Genomic DNA, 12,761 nt, shown 5'->3' with positions numbered 1-12,761 from the left:
GCCATTTTATGGCCAATGCTCAACAAGGTTTGAGAGTTCGGAACTTTGGATATTTAACTCAGAAATTCACATTCTTCCTTCAGAAATAATTTTCTTAATCTCTCCTGTTTACATTTTCTACAGAGAAATAAGCAACCCTTTCCCTGAGCCCCTCCCACAGTCATCCTGTTTACCATCCTGACTGAACACTATTCGGTTCAGTTTAAAAATGGCCAATCCATGCCAAGTAGAGGCATTAAGTCTTAATGCTTTGAAAAACAGATGGTTCCAGATTAAGAGATCTTTGCATGCGTGCATATACACACATTCCTTCATGCAAGTTCCAGAAAGCATTCATTCACTATAAAGACTTGTTTTCCTCCTCTAGCAGGTTAAGATGTTCTATCGACACACTCTAAACATTGCGGCTTAAGGATATTTCCACATGGTGCCACTTGGGAAAATGCCTCACAAAGATTTGAAATCTCTTGAAAGCCAGTTCTTTTTGTATCACACCCTTTCAACCCGGCTGGGATCATAGACTTCTGTAAAATAGGAAGTGAGCATGATTATTAGTACTAACAATTCATAACAATTATGTCTATATAGGATTTTGATTATGAAAGACTCAACATATTCAGGAGTCATTCTTACAACTAACATTCATTAAAATCTCATCTAACTTGATACTTACCATGATCTAAAATGATCTAAGAAAGGTCAATACTGCAACCATAGAACCTGGATTTTTCACACCACAGATTTTTCAGACCACCATAAGTTTTCATGATTCATTAGGATATATTCAGTATGTGATTTTTAGTAGGCCTGATCTCAAGATTGCAAAGAAACACTATTAGTGGCACTATCCTAGAAAAATGAAGACTCACACTAACTCTTTGTTGTATGTATGGAGGAGGTGAGCTGCATTGGTTACCAGTTGTCTTCCGGGTGAGATTCAAGGTACTGGTAATGGTGTTTAAGGCCCTACATGGCATGGGTCCGGAGTACCTTAGGGAGCACCTGCTGCCGGCATCAACTTCCCTCCACCCTGTGCGTTCCCACAGAGAGGGCCTCCTCAGGGTGCCACCGATCAGAGAATGTCGATTGGTGGCCCCCAGGGGGAGGTCCTTCTCTGTGGGCACCGTGGAGCTATGGAATCGGCTGCCGGTTGAGCTCCGGATGGCGCCCGACCTTCGCTCCTTCCATCGCGATCTGAAGACACTCTTATTTGAACAAGCCGGCCTGGCCTGATGGGGGATGGGTTGGGTTTTATGGTCATTTTTAATATTTGTATTTACTGTTTTTAGTCGGGCATATGTTTAATTTTTTTTTAACTTTTGTATTTTTGTATTTTTTATATATTTGCCCTGTTCACCGCCCTGAGTCCTTCGGGAGAAGGGCGGTATATAAATAAAATTAAATAAATAAATAAAATAAATTCTACTATGTTTGTGGTTTTCAATTATGCTATTACTATCAATTGCACAAAAAGAGAAGGAGGGTGATTGATTTCTGTGAATCAATCCTTAGCTCATAAGGGGTTATTGCTTTTAGCTTGACTTCTGATGACAACACAGTAGAGTTCTCAATATTTACTCTATTTAAGGAAAGGGTGTGCTTTCTTAATAAATACCGTAGCTAATTTCTGTCAAGTTTTCTTATCAGGTGGCACTAAATGCAACTGAATGTACAGCAAGATGTTTTGCGTGTCTATGTGGCCAATTTCTTCTTAGTAAATAAGAGATTTAAAAAGAGAAAGCTTGCATATAAATATGTTTGCAGTATTTACCTTTCCTAGACAGATCTAGTGGATTTATAATAAAAGCAACATGTGCGCCAAATGGCCCAATGAGACCTATGGGCATTTCAGGTTCACTAATTTTAATTTAGTGATGCTAATCCTTCAATGTTATTAGAAAAATATCCAGTTTCCAAGAGTGATATATCTAATAATATACTCATCTATGTCACTGGATGGACTTAAATTCTTGTGATTTATATTACCCATCCTTTTTATGCTATATTCTATTTGTATTAGAGAGCTATTGTGAGCATGAAAAAAATTAAAACCAGAAAAACTTAAAGTATTTTGTTGACTCAAAGTAAATAGAAGTTTTTATTTTACCACTAAGAAATGTCAACAAAGAAGTATTAATTAAAGTTTGCCTGCTGATAAGGATAGCAGCATGGAAAAGCACCTAAAGGATCCGGAGAATTCTTTAAAAAAACACAATACACTATGCAAATAGGCACGATCTCTGCATTGTGGCTTTTCTGGAAGCCAACTGTCTCATTCTAAAAATTATAGCTACTTTTTATAGTTACCTTAGAAGTCATTCCTTAAAAATATAAATGTCTTTGAAACAGGATCACCATTGGTGGAGAGAGAAAAAGCCACCCCATATTTTAGATCACATATGATTATTCTTTACCTAACAGACTGTAAAGAGGTAAGAAAATTAATTAAAGCAATGTCATTAAAACATTCTGTTTGGAGCACACCTTTGAATCTTGTTCTCAATCTTGCCTCCCTCTCGTTACTGGAATCCCTCACCTTTGTTCAGACCCCAAATAGAATATCTGTCTAATACACAACAAAGTTTCTAAGGCATCCTCCCCAATTTGTTCTCTGCCAGGAATGTTAAGATTCCACCTCCCATCTTATCTATAATGTTTAGTCATATCACTAGGAATGATGGAAGATAAGATTAAAGCAATTCTTATACACTAAATAAAGAACTAAGCTAAATTAAAACTGTTAGGTAAAGGTAAAGGTTCCCCCGCACATGCGTGCTAGTCGTTTCCAACTCTAGGGTCTGGTGCCCATCTCCGTTTCAAAGCCGAAGAGCCAGCGCTTGTCCGAGGACATCTCCATGGTCATGTGGCCGGCATGACTAGACGCCAAAGGCACATGGAATGCTGTTACCTTCCCACCGTAGTGGTCCCTATTTTTCTACTTGCATTTTTACGTGCTTTCGAACTGCTAGGTGGGCAGAAGCTGGGACGAGTAACAGGCGCTCACTCTGCTACGCGGCACTCAGGATTCGACCCGCCAAACTGCCGACCTTCTGATCGACAAGCTCAGCGTCCTAACCCACTGAGCCACCACGTCCCTTTAAAAGTGTTACCTCTCCTCAAAAGTAATATGGAACCACTGTGGGAATAAACAATATGAAATAAGCAATAAGAAGAAAGAAAATTATACTGAACCATTTGGAAAAATGGTTCTGAAAGTACCTTCAGCTTTCAGATCATCTGTACATTTACACAAAGAGTCTGAAGGCAACTAACAACTCTACAAAAATATAAAAGTGGAGAACCTGGTTTTTATAAGATCTCACATTGAGCAAGTGGGGCAACTGTTTTTACTTTAAACACCAGATGATCCAAACATTTATTTTTCTCTATTCATTTCTGGAAAGCATAATGTGAACACTGCAGGAAAACCCAGGAAGTTACCTTTAATGCATATTTGAGTTTAAAAGCATAAGACTGATCATGTGGAAAGGAAGATAGCAAATTCCTTCAGGATTACAGCATCTTCCACTCTAGGGTATTTATAATGTTGTATACCTGTTAAAAAGAAAAAAGCCCAAACCCAAAACAGCTGGTTCATCTGGTAGGGTTACCTATCTCAACTATTGACTATCTCCTGTTTGCTTGCCAAAAATGAAATCGCAACTGCAGAATTCAGACCTAAGACTGAAACAGGAAATTACATTTTCTTTTTAAGACCCTTCTGGGAAAATATGTATGCATCTCCCAATAACGCGCTCACCATACAAATCCTGGAGAAACTTGTATCTTACCTGAGCTAAGTAAATCTTTTCCATTTTTCTTTGTGTTCCTATTGTCTAAATGTTCATTTTTATTCAGTGAGATTATACGCTTGGAAACGCAACTGCCTTGCGACAGTTTGCAGGGAAATTCAGTGCGGCCAATGTTGGCATCATTTCCTTTCTCTTCTGGTTCCTTGAGCTGTTTATCCTCATCTCTATCCTCACCTGATCCAGCATTCTTTACGCTGAGACGTCTCATACGAGAAACTGAATCAACTTCTTTCATCCGTGCCAAACGATCCATGGCTGCTCGGCTTGCAGCAGAGGCAACTTTGCCTTGCCTGGGCACAGTCACCTTTGAAGTGCTTTTAGCTTTCTTCTCTGCATTTGAGGGGAGTGACTTTCTCTCAGCAAATGGAAGCACAGCAGATTCAGCAGAATGAGAATGGTCCTCCTGATGTTTGCTAAGACCAGGATGCTGCTGAAAACACTGTTCCCTTGTTTCCTCATCAGAATTCTGGCCTTTCGTTGATCGCAAGACGTTTTCTCCAATGAAAGTTTTCTTTGGCCAACCACTTTTTTGCTTTTCTTTGGAAGAAGCCACAATGGTTTTCATTTCAGCTCTCGGTATCTTTTCATTTGACAATTCGTTGCTCCGTGCCATGTTATCAGAGTCAGAGTCTTCATCGGGAAGAGTTTTGTTATCCGCTGTTAGAGATTCCACAGCTACATCTATGCCCAGGATCCTGACTGCTCTTGCCTGAAGCGATTCATTTGATGGAATCTTCTTTGTAGAAGGATCAAGAACGTGTGTGCCCTCATTGACATTCAGCCCAACAGATCTCAAATTTGGTTCAGAGCGCCCTTGGTTCCTTTTTGTTAAGGATAACGGTGCTACGGATGCTGTTTCTGAAGCAGGGATATTCCTGCCTTCTGCCTTTTTCATCTTATCAGAATCCTTGTTCTTATGGTTTTCGACGCTGGCTTCCATAGAATGAATGTTGAATGGATTAGAGCAATTTTTACTGTCCGAACAACCTGAAACATTTGAATTCATTGGATGCAAGCTAATAGCCCGTTTAATAATCTTTCTCGCATTTTTCTGTTTTTGTTTTACACCATTTCCCTCTCTTTCCTCAATTGATTTATCCATTTCTCTTTCCTCCGATCTAACATTCCTAAGGTCACTAAATGCAACTCTTGCATCTGAACTTTTAGAAGCATTTTCACTTTCGGGTTTACTTTTATCAGTTTCCTTTTTAAACACAGGAATGCCTGATTTTACATTTTGTGACCATGCCCCACATCTGTGATCCAGGCTTATTTTATCAGTTCTACAAGTTTTTCCCTCTGTATTTCCTTTCTTCTCCTCTTCCTCCTCCTCCTCCTCCTCCTCCTCCTCCTCCTCGTTTCTCTCTTGCTTTTTTTCATTCTCTTTATCATCTTCATTCCTTTCTTCTTGTTTTTGAATTTCCTTATTAAAACTTTCTAGTTCACTTATTGCATCCCAAGGACGTCGGCTAACAGGCTTTAAGAGAAACTGCCCAAAGGCTTCTTTGACACTACAAGGCGATTTCCTTTCTTCCTTATGGGCAAAACTGGGTTCACTTCTCCACCCAGGAAGCCCTGTGGATGAAGTACAGGACACATTGTGGCCTGCTTTGGGATTAAGGACTATAGTCCTAGAAGACTCAGTTTTGCTGGGCTTGTTGAGATGTCCCAGAGCTTTCCTACGGGGAGGAATTGGTCTACTTTTCCTGTTATCAGTAGGTAAACTACTTGGGGCTGATTCTGTAGTAGATGACCCATATTTTAACAAGTGACCATTGGTCAGTGTGTTTGATTTCCTAGGTTGTAGACCATGGAGAGGCTGCTGAATTTTGGGTTCTTCTTTAAAACTAGTTTGGGTTTCCTTGTCTTTATACCTATCACATGGCCATGAGCCAGAATACTGAAGCTCTTTGTGCTTTGTAGGCTCCTTGCAGTTGAAATCATTCATTTGTTTGAAGTCTGTTCTCTGGGACGCTTGTTTCTGTAATTCGTTTTTATTGCTCATGTTTCCTGTAAGGGCTTGAAGCTCCAAATCAGTAGAAGACGTACTTAGCAAACTCTGTTCTTTCAGATCGTGATTCAGATCTTCAGATCCATCCTTCTCACTGGCACCCTGAGTTACACTATTATTCCTATCAGAATCATGTATGTTCAGTTCAGAATGAACTGGGACAGATACCAAGCAAAATATAGTCTCGTTTGTTTTTTTCTTTGAGTTGTTTTTGCCTTGAACCTCAGTTCCAGGTTCAAAGGTTTTCACTTTAGTCAGAGTCTCAGAGGAGAGTTCTGTTGCACCTGGGCTTTCAGCAGATGGCTGGCCTTTTGGGTATTCACAGTTCAGATCCTTGCCTGTGTCATAACAGCCTGTTTGGGTAGACAAAGCACCACTATCCTGATCTATACTGGATTCCACCAACCATCTGCTGCTACCAGAGACCTGGTTGCATTTCATAGCGATATTTATTGAGTCTGGTACATCGAAACCTGAATTATTGAACTCCTCTTCCACAGTATTCTTATTATAGACATTTGAATTAGTATTATTTGCATCTCGCATTTGGTCATCCATCTGATGGTCAGCTGGATGTATTACTTTAATATGCCGTATTCGAGGGTCATCAAAAGGAATATATTGAACAGAAGACAGGTGTCTCTCACGATGCCTCACGTGTGTTTGACTACTGTACAAAATCTGCTCATCTTCCATTTGTAGCTGATTAACTGAAGATTCAGAACTAAAACAAATACTCTGCTCTAGCAACTGCATTTCCTTAATAAAGCATGTATCGTAGTCAGGCACTTCTTCGGGGACATGTTGATTCTTACTTTGCTGACCAGGAGATTTGTAACATGGGGGAGGTATGTACAAAGGGGGTTCTAAGGTAGGATCTTGAACTGGTTCATTAACTTTAGTCACACAGAAAGTGGTTTTGTGTTTTTGCTGATCATCCTGTGGTGGACTGGTTTCTAGGATTCCCCTTGTCTGTTGATGAAATTCATATGAAGGTGGCTTCAGGGGTCTGCCATACTTGGGCTTAGTTGCCGGTTCAGAGTGTTTCAAAGTTTCCAACTCAGGCTTTACTTTATGATGTTTACTGCTAACTAAAGAAGGAATTTCAGCAGAGTTAGATTTCTCTGGTGGAGGAACTCTTGGGAAAGACTGTGATTTATTCTTCATATGGGAAGTCGCAATGTCTTGTCTTCCTGAATACACATCCTGAAGCAGCCTTTCTTTATTATCTGTGTTAAATTCACGTCGTCCCAATGCAGTTGGTTGGTTCCGGGTTTCTCTTTTCAAACTTTGCCATCTGTAGTCACCAGGTTTCATGGTCTCCTCTGCGTTCATTTTCATATTATCAAATCCTTCTTCAGTCTCCCACTGAGATTCATTCTCATTTTCAAACAAGGCACAAGTTGCAGCCATTCCCTTTGTTTCAGAGTCTACTCTGTCAGGATAACCATGTACACTAAAATCTTGGCCTTGTCTTCTCTGGTAGGCAAGATCTTTATCTCTCTTGGAGTGCGAAGACCTACTTAGCTGTGATTGGTCAAAAAGCCTGCAAATGAAAGGAAGCACCAGTGAAAAGATTTTTGTAAATGTTTTCTTTTCTCCGGATCTAAGTTAGTAAAGAATCTGAACCAGCCACAATCATAAGACACTCAACTTATTTTCCTCACATTTCTGAATTGCAGAACTTTTCACAACCACAAAAGAACTCAGATTGTAGCTATATTTTGTAATCAATATGCCTCTTTTTCTTCAGCATAATGTATATATGATAGGAAACTGTATGTTACAGTCTGCCACATAGACAAAATATTTTTTTTCAGATCTGACCTCTTAAAATTGTAATAAGTATTACAATTGTAAACGTGGAACAGATTTTAAAACACAAATTATTTTTAACTGTACAAATTCTTTTCAGGACAGCCTGCCATCCAGTAAATCTTATCTTTTTTTGTAATTCTATAAACCGTCAATTGGAGACATACAACCATGCCCAATTTTAAAGCTGTGGCAAAGACTGCTCCCCAACTAAAGGTGCACATTAAAAAAAAGGTCAAAATACTTTAGCAAAACAAAAATGGAGGTGTTTGAAAAGGTATACATCTGTGGGATGTCAAAATGGTGCTGGAACCTGTACAGTTATATTCCCTGAATTATAACAGTAGTCAGTGTTTTTCTGTGTGTGCAGTTAAATACTTAGTTTTTATTAGCTTGACCTTCAAATGATCTCTGGGTAGAAAAAAAAAATTCTCCCAGTTTATAGATATCTGTAACAGTAGTTTGAGGCAATGCAGGAAATCAACAGAACCAAAATCTCAGATAGCATGAAAGAAATTTTGTATAAACTAGAAGACAATTCTTCCCCTCACTTTGGAGCATATGCTGACAAGCAAGATGATATTACATTTACCTAGGAAGATGTTAATTTAAAATCTTAAAGACAGTTTCACTTCCAGAAAACAAAAATAAGCAACAAAGAAACAATCAATCTAAACCCAGCCTTCTTTTCCCCATGTTGTCTTTCTAGCATTGCCAATTGTTGATAAAATCAATTTTGAAGGTATTGTGTTTACCACAAGTCATACTTTACAGAAGATGAAGAAAATGTGAAACAGAGCCAGGAAAAAGTGTGTGTACCTGAATATATAATTAATACAAATACTGATCCCCCATAGTCCATGCATCAAACTCCTTTTTTTACATACAACATAAACATTCCTCCTTTAGGCAGAAACAAACAAAGGGTTAAATTTACCAAGTAAACAGCTAATGTTTTAAGTTAGCCAAACATTTCAGTAGTGTGGCTGCAGTCATTTTATACTTTCATCCATTTTCAACAGCAGCCCTTGTAATCTACTGCTTTCTTCAATCACTCATATTATTGAATCAGTCATTCAGTAATTCTCTCAGCCATAATATATATTGCACATTAAGTAGGTTCTCTACAAATGTTTATAACAGTTTTGAAATTAGCTTTTCCTCAAACTGCGAGCAGCAGCTACCTTTTCTAAATTGGGTCAATTTTGCATGAACTATTTTTCACATTAAAGAAAAACAACACCACAAAAATTGTAGTGAAAGAGAGAGATCAGGGATAATCTTTCTAGCTTTGAGAGTGATTTTTGCCATTAGTCTTTTAAAACAAAAATGAGCCACAACTTTATTATTAGTTGATAAGCAGCTGCAGCAGATCCACACAATATTTCTCCAAATAGGCAATCTTTTGTGTTTAGTTTGTTTCAGCTCAAAAGTGCATTTGTAACTAGCTGCAGGCAACACATTTCATAAAGTGATGGCAAGGTCACTGACTTAAACAGGATCTCCAAGAATGGCTCATATTTGCTTTGGTGAAATTCAGTTTGAGATTTCCCGCTTTTAATAACATCATGTAGAATTTTATATTAATATGCCTTTGGGGCATTGTTTTCTTGTTTTATGTTGACTTTTTTTTTTTACATTTCCAAAACAGTTCCCCCCCCCAATAAACCTACTAAGCTTAACTGATAAGCCACACAGATTACAAATATTATAAATTGATGGGTTAAATGATTTGGAAATCAGCTGCAATATTTTATTGCACTACTAATTATCTTCATTTGTGGTACTATAATTCTCCCAGTCATTTGATCAATCTAGGAAAAGATTTGGGCAGATTTGCTATGATATAACAAAGCTGCTGCGGTTTAACTGGTGTATGTTTTTTTTAAATAAATATAATTATATTTAACGTCTTTTTCTGAAGTTACATTGTAATTCTCTTTTTTATGATATATCCTGTCTAGTCATCAAAAGCATGAATCTATTTTTTCCGTTTTTTACATAAAAGTCATAAGGAGTTTTCAGTTACAAGTAAATGCAGATATTGTCCTTTCTCTAATCAAAGAAGATCAGAGTTCAACTTCTGATATCATAGGAACAAGGCTTTTTTTTTCTATAAAAGGATTTTGGCATCAAATATGGTATATTCATCTTACTATCTTTTATTGATTGATTGATGCTCAAGATAGATGATTAAAAAATAGAGTCTAAAATTTAGACTTAAAGCATCTAACAGATTAGAGCTTCTTTAACACCCCAGTTTAGCAAAGAGTCACAACTTGATTTTACATTATTTATTTTATACATAAACATGTTTCCGCTTCTTTTTGGAAATTTAGTGACATACAACGCTAATTCACAAAGAAAAGATTATTTCCTTGACTTCATGGAGGAGTTATTGTCCTATAAATCCTGAATCTAAAAGTCCTTATAATTGGGGCAGTTCTTGTTTAGCAACCACAATTGGGACCAGTCGCTAAGTGGGAAATAGCCGTGACTGTGCTTTCCTTTTCCATACCTTTTGGAATGCCCATCCCAGGCAATAATTAACAAGAAATGTATTAATGTTTTCATAATACTAAACAAACAGCTCACTATATTCCCCATTGTGTGCCTGTTTACTCTCTTGTACTCTCTGCAACTGCTCCATTCTTGGGTAAGGCAGAGAAAAGCAGAGCAGGCACAGGAGAAATTGTTTAAAGAGATCATCTGTTTAGACAAGCTCTAAATAGGGAAAAAAAATATGGGTCAGGCACAGGACACGTAACTGACAGTAATGTCAAACATGTGACTCAGACAAATGCTGTGAGACATTAATACATGTGTTGGCTGCAAAGTTATTTTTTCAGCACCATCATAAATTTGAACAGTCACAAGGCAATTCATAAGTGAAATCCACCTGTACTTTTTTCTGATTCCAGAATCAGAAGAAAGTATAGATAGACTCACTTACCAAGTTCCTTCTGCAGAGACCAAGTTCCTTCTGCAGAGGCCATTCAAAGTTTTCATAGTGCTGAAAAAATAATTTTGCCATGGAGACAAGAGCGCTCACCAATTCTGAGAAACTGTTTAGGAAATTCTTGAAGCCTTTTCCACATTTATTTTCTTTTTCATATTTTGATTAAATAAAGGTAAAGGTAAAGGTTCCACCGCACATGCGTGCTAGTCGTTTCCAATGTCCCTCTTTGATTAAATAGTTTGGCTATAAACAGAGCAAAATGGAGGGGAAAACTGCATTTTTTTGCAAAGGTTGCAAAATAAAAGGCAAAGTAAAGGTTCCCCCACACATGTGTGCTAGTCATTTCCAACTCTAGGAGCCGGTGCTCATCTCCGTTTCAAAGCCAAAGAGCCAGCACTTGTCCGAGGACGTCTCCGTGGTCATGTGGCCGGCATGACTAGACGCCAAAGGCGCATGGAACGCTGTTACCTTCCCACCGTAGTGGTCCCTATTTTTCTACTTGCATTTTTACGTGCTTTCGAACTGCTAGGTTGGCAGAAGCTGGGACGAGTAACAGGCGCTCACTCTGCTATGCGGCACTCGGGATTTGACCCGCCAAACTGCCGACCTTCTGATCAACAAGCTCAGCGTCCTAACCCACTGAGCCACCGCGTCCCTTATAGTAACCATTAGTAACCATTTTATATTGATATTTGTATTGTTATTATGTAACAGTTAAAATGCTTGCAAAGCTGGCAGTGTTTTTTTCTTCAGTTGTTTGAGGGTATCTGGAAAAGGGTATTCTCCAGGTCCAAATACATGCAAAAACATAACAGAAAAAGTCATTTAGGTTGCCTATTAACCTCACCTAAATTATTAATATTAAAGAGGTAGGGACACAGATCATCTGGCCACACTTTTTCTCACTGTGATAAATGTAGTGCACTCAACCTGTTGAAGTACATGTTACTTCCTCTTATGATTTCAACCAAGTTAAGTCTGCTGGTCTCTGAGCTTCAATATTGTCTGAACAAACAGCTGAGCAAATTGAAAAAAATACTCACCCTCCTTGCGCATTGCCTGGACCTGAGAAATCTTCATGGTAAACATTCCTTTGCCTTGGTTGGATGACAGGTTTATTCTCATTGTCATTTTGATATCTCCCTGCTTTATTGGTCTTGGGTATGGCTCCAGGATGGGTTGATAATCCATTCCGAGTTGCCTGACCAGACCGCCTACCAGTAGCTTCATGCTGAACTCCATCGTTTTGATTTTCAGATGAACTGGTAGGATTTTTAGATCGCTTGTATCCATGAGAAACCAGAAGGTCTTCTACGCTGAACATACTGCAGTAGTTTTATTTACCTCAGTATCTCAGTTTGTCACTGAAAAAGAAGGCAAAGAACTTCATCAGTAAGTAGTACAGTATCCTTGAGTTACGGCCAGTCCCTTATCAGCTGTTTGAAGTTATGTCCACCCCAAAAGCTTCATACAACCCTGTTTCAAATTTACGACAGCTGCAGTGCCCCTGAAGTCCATTTGCCCTTACAACCACAGAGCCACTGTAGCACCCCCCACCTCTCTATCCTATCCTGCCCCATGAGACCCCATAGTGTTCCCCATGCCTCTTGAATGCAGCCACCATTTTCAGTACCCTCACAGTTCCTTGCAGAAATGGTGGCTGTTTTCAGAGTCTTCTGCCCCAATCACCTGGCCATTGAGAGAATGCAAACCTTTCCAAAGGTTTCCAAGCTCTTTGCTGTTTGCCTGACGGCTTTAGGATCCAGTTTCTGCATGGCTATTGGGTGCACGATTGTAATGCTTTTTCTTTAGAGCCAAGTTTTCCATCAGCTCCTCAAGGCAAACAAGCTGCAGAAAGGTTTTCTTTGTTTCCTTCCTTCCTTCCCTCTGTTTTTCATCCTGGCAGTCACTCATCAAGGTAAGTAACTTACAGATTTTTGTCACCCTCTTTCCAGGCATGCAGTAAATTTAGCAAATTAAATGGCTGAAAAGGATCAGGACTGGAAGCAGAGATGGAGAGTTTAATTTGGAGGTGGGTGGGAGGGGGGAAAGAATCAACAAGTCTGTCTTTTTCAGATTTTTTGTTTGTTTTCTTTATTGAAGAAATGGGGGTTTCTGTTGGAAGGAGGAAAGGGGAAAATCAAGCAAGAAAAAAAGATTTGGG

General features: G+C 38.8%; 1 protein-coding gene across 1 annotated transcript; it reads right to left on the bottom strand.

Annotated features, from left to right (window-relative positions):
* Positions 1–217: 217 nt before the first annotated feature.
* JCAD (junctional cadherin 5 associated) lies at positions 218–11,788 on the bottom strand (the record flags this gene model as incomplete). The annotated part of the gene is made up of 4 exons (XM_083378726.1): positions 218–524; positions 3,792–7,369; positions 8,526–8,541; positions 11,641–11,788. 4 exons carry the CDS (start codon positions 11,786–11,788, stop codon positions 490–492), a joined length of 3,777 nt encoding a protein of 1,258 aa, XP_083234852.1. The 3' UTR covers positions 218–489.
* Positions 11,789–12,761: the final 973 nt, after the last annotated feature.

Source organism: Vipera ursinii (genome assembly GCF_947247035.1).
Source record: "Vipera ursinii genome assembly, chromosome: Z".
In the NCBI taxonomy this organism is placed as follows: domain Eukaryota; kingdom Metazoa; phylum Chordata; class Lepidosauria; order Squamata; family Viperidae; genus Vipera; species Vipera ursinii.
This window is presented reverse-complemented; position numbering and strand designations above follow the sequence as displayed.